Source organism: Hyperoodon ampullatus (genome assembly GCF_949752795.1).
Source record: "Hyperoodon ampullatus genome assembly, chromosome: 10".
NCBI classification, from domain to species: Eukaryota; Metazoa; Chordata; class Mammalia; order Artiodactyla; family Ziphiidae; genus Hyperoodon; species Hyperoodon ampullatus.
Genome location: NC_136923.1, coordinates 69,647,847 through 69,650,832, shown reverse-complemented (window position 1 = coordinate 69,650,832; position 2,986 = coordinate 69,647,847). Strand labels below are relative to the sequence as shown.

The following is a 2,986-nucleotide window of genomic DNA, read 5'->3' as shown; positions in this document are numbered from 1 at the left end:
TTCCTCCTTAGAAATGCAAAATGACCTAACATCAGTCAAGTTCCTCTGAAAGGTTATAAAAATCAAACTCCTTGAGTATACCCAAGTGATGCAATGATTCTTTACACCAAAGAAAACCCTCTGGTCTGGAAGGTTAGGTACCAGGAAGTAGTCATCTCCGGAAAGTAGTATTTAAAAAGGAAGTGGGGCCTTTTTCACAATGGGTTTGCCACCAGGACACAGGTGTCGTGAAAAACATCGCTAAACCTAAGCAAAAATGGGAAAGGAGAAGACCCACATCAACATCGTTGTCATTGGACACGTAGATTCGGGGAAGTCTACCACTACTGGCCATCTGATCTACAAATGTGGTGGGATCAACAAGAGAACCATTGAAAAGTTCGAGAAGGAGGCTGCCAAGATGGGAAAGGGCTCCTTCAAGTATGCCTGGGTCTTGGACAAACTGAAAGCTGAACGCGAGTGTGGTATCACCACTGATATCTCCCTATGGAAATTCAAGACCAGCAAGTACTATGTGAACATCACTGATACCCCAGGACACAGAAACTTCATCAAAAACATGATTACAGGCACATCCCAGGCTGATTGTGCTGTCCTGATTGGTGCTGCTGGTGTGAATCTAAAGCAGGTATTTCCAACAATGGGCAGACCCATGAGCATGCCCTTCTGGCCTACACTCTGGGTCTGAAACTAACTGTTAACAAAATGGATTCCACTGAGCCACCCTACAGCCAGAAGAGATATGAGGAAACTGTTAAGGAAGTCAGCACCTATATTAAGAAAAGTGGCTACAACCCTGACACAGTAGCATTTGTGCCAATTTCTGGCTGGAATGGTGACAACATGCTGGAGCCAAGTGCTAACATGCCGTGGTTCAAGGGATGGAGAGTCACCCGTAAAGATGGCAATGCCAGTGGAACCACAATGCTTGAAACTCTGGATTGCATCCTGCCACCAACCTGCCCAACTGACAAGCCCTTGCCTTTGCCCCTCCAGGACATCTACAAAATTGGTGGTATTGGCACTGTCCCCGTGAGTCGAGTGGAGATGGGTGTTCTCAAACCTGGCATGGTGCTCACCTTTGCTCCAGTCAACGTGACAATTGAAGTGAAGTCTGTTGAAATGCACTGTGAATTTTTGAGTGAAGCCCTTCGTTGGGACAACGTGGGCTTCAATGTCAAGAACGTGTCTGTCGAAGATGTTCATCGTGGCAATGCAGCTGGTGACAGCAAAAATGACCCACCGACGGAAGCAGCTGGCTTCACAGCTCAGGTGATTATCTTGAACCACCCAGGCCAAATCAGTGGTGGATATGCACCTGTGCTGGATTATCACACAGCTCACATTGCTTGCAAGTTTGCTGAGCTGAAGGAGAAGACTGATCATCGTTCTGGGAAAAAGCTGGAAGATGGCCCCAAATTCTTGAAATCTGGTGATGATGCCATCATTGAGATGGTTCCTGGCAAACCCATGTGTGTTGAGAGCTTCTCTGACTATCCTCCTCTGGGCCATTTTGCTGTTCGTGACATGAGACAGACGGTTGCTGTGGGTGTCATCAAAGCAGTGGACAAGAAGGCAGTCGGAGCTGGCAAGGTCACCAAGTCTGCCCAGAAAGCTCAGAAGGCTAAATGAATATTATCCCCAATACCTGCCACCCAAGTCTTAATCAGTGGTGGAAGAAGGTCTCAGAACTGTTTGTCTCAATTGGCCATTTAAGTGTTAATAGCGAAAGACTGGTTAATGATAAGAATGCATCGTAAAACCTTCAGAAGGAAAGGAGAATGTTTTGTGGACCATTTGTTTTGTGCAAGGCAGTTTTATTAGTTTTTAAAATCAGTACTTTTTAATGGAAACAACTTGACCAAAACTCTGTCACAGAATTTGAGACCTATTAAAAAAGTTTAATGAGAAAAATAAAAAAAAGGAAGTGGGTAAGAAACAACTTTCGTTTTATGCTATATACAACTCTGCCTTGCTTAAAATAAGCATGTAATAACACTTTTAAATTTTTAAAAAGATACTTCCTTTGAAAAAAACCAAACCATTGTAGTCCTAACAACTTTTAAATGCCTTTTTGGTGCACTAAGATGATGGCAATGCCATTCTTAGCTATGCTTTCACAGAATGAAAGATGGTATCAGCCCCCAAATAGATACCTATTTTTAACAATGAGTAGACCCTGGGCTCTAACTTATTTCTCTTTCTCATCCCACCAGCCACATTCTCCTGCACAGTATGGCACTTCCAGTTAGCACAGTGCCCAGCAAAGGGAGGAGGACTGTGAAAGTGGAAACTGCTTTCACTTCCTTCTTTCAAGCTCTGACGGGTACTAGGTAAAAGGAGAGCAGTTTCAGAACCTCCCCCCATGCCTCCAGCAACTCTGTGCTAGGCCTCCTTGCAAACCATTTCCCATGGTGTTCTCCTCTTGAGGCCTCTGCCATACTCCCAAACCCCCAAAAGTTAGCAACACGGCTGGATGCATATGAAAAAGATTGGCAAAAAGTCAAATCAGAAAGATGAGGGGCTGAAAAAAAAGGAAAATAGTTTCTCCCCTGAATATCTTTAAGTTTTCATAAACTATCCATATCTCTAACCTATTCTCTTTAGACCAATTCCTTGTTCCTAAGAAATTCCATCAGGAAACAGATAAAGGAAAGATGAAATTCAGAACATTTTGCTCTGCTTCTGGTTATTAATGTCAAGTAAAGAACCAAGGTGGAAAGTAAATAACCACAAGAAAAGTTACAAGTTTTTGAAATTATCACAGGTTTTGTTAGGTTCTTCTCTGACTTATCATTGAGCGTTGAGGACTCACTGTTAGCTATAAGCACTTGCAAGGGCCCTTCCCAACCCTCAGTTTATCAGCAGATTCCCTAAAAGGATAGAAACAAAGGTTCAGCAAGTTCCAACTACCAATATTTCTTCCAAAACATCATTTATTAGAGTCTTATGATCTCAGATTCAAGTTATTCCACTTACTAAACCC

At 43.0% G+C, this 2,986-nt stretch overlaps 1 protein-coding gene across 1 annotated transcript; it reads left to right on the top strand.

Moving 5' to 3' along the window:
* Positions 1-256: 256 nt before the first annotated feature.
* On the top strand, positions 257-1,692 carry LOC307058531 (elongation factor 1-alpha 1-like; the record flags this gene model as incomplete). The annotated part of the gene is given in 2 exon segments (XM_079712035.1): positions 257-614; positions 617-1,692. Coding segments are annotated over 2 exon segments (1,374 nt in total). The 3' UTR covers positions 1,633-1,692.
* Positions 1,693-2,986: the final 1,294 nt, after the last annotated feature.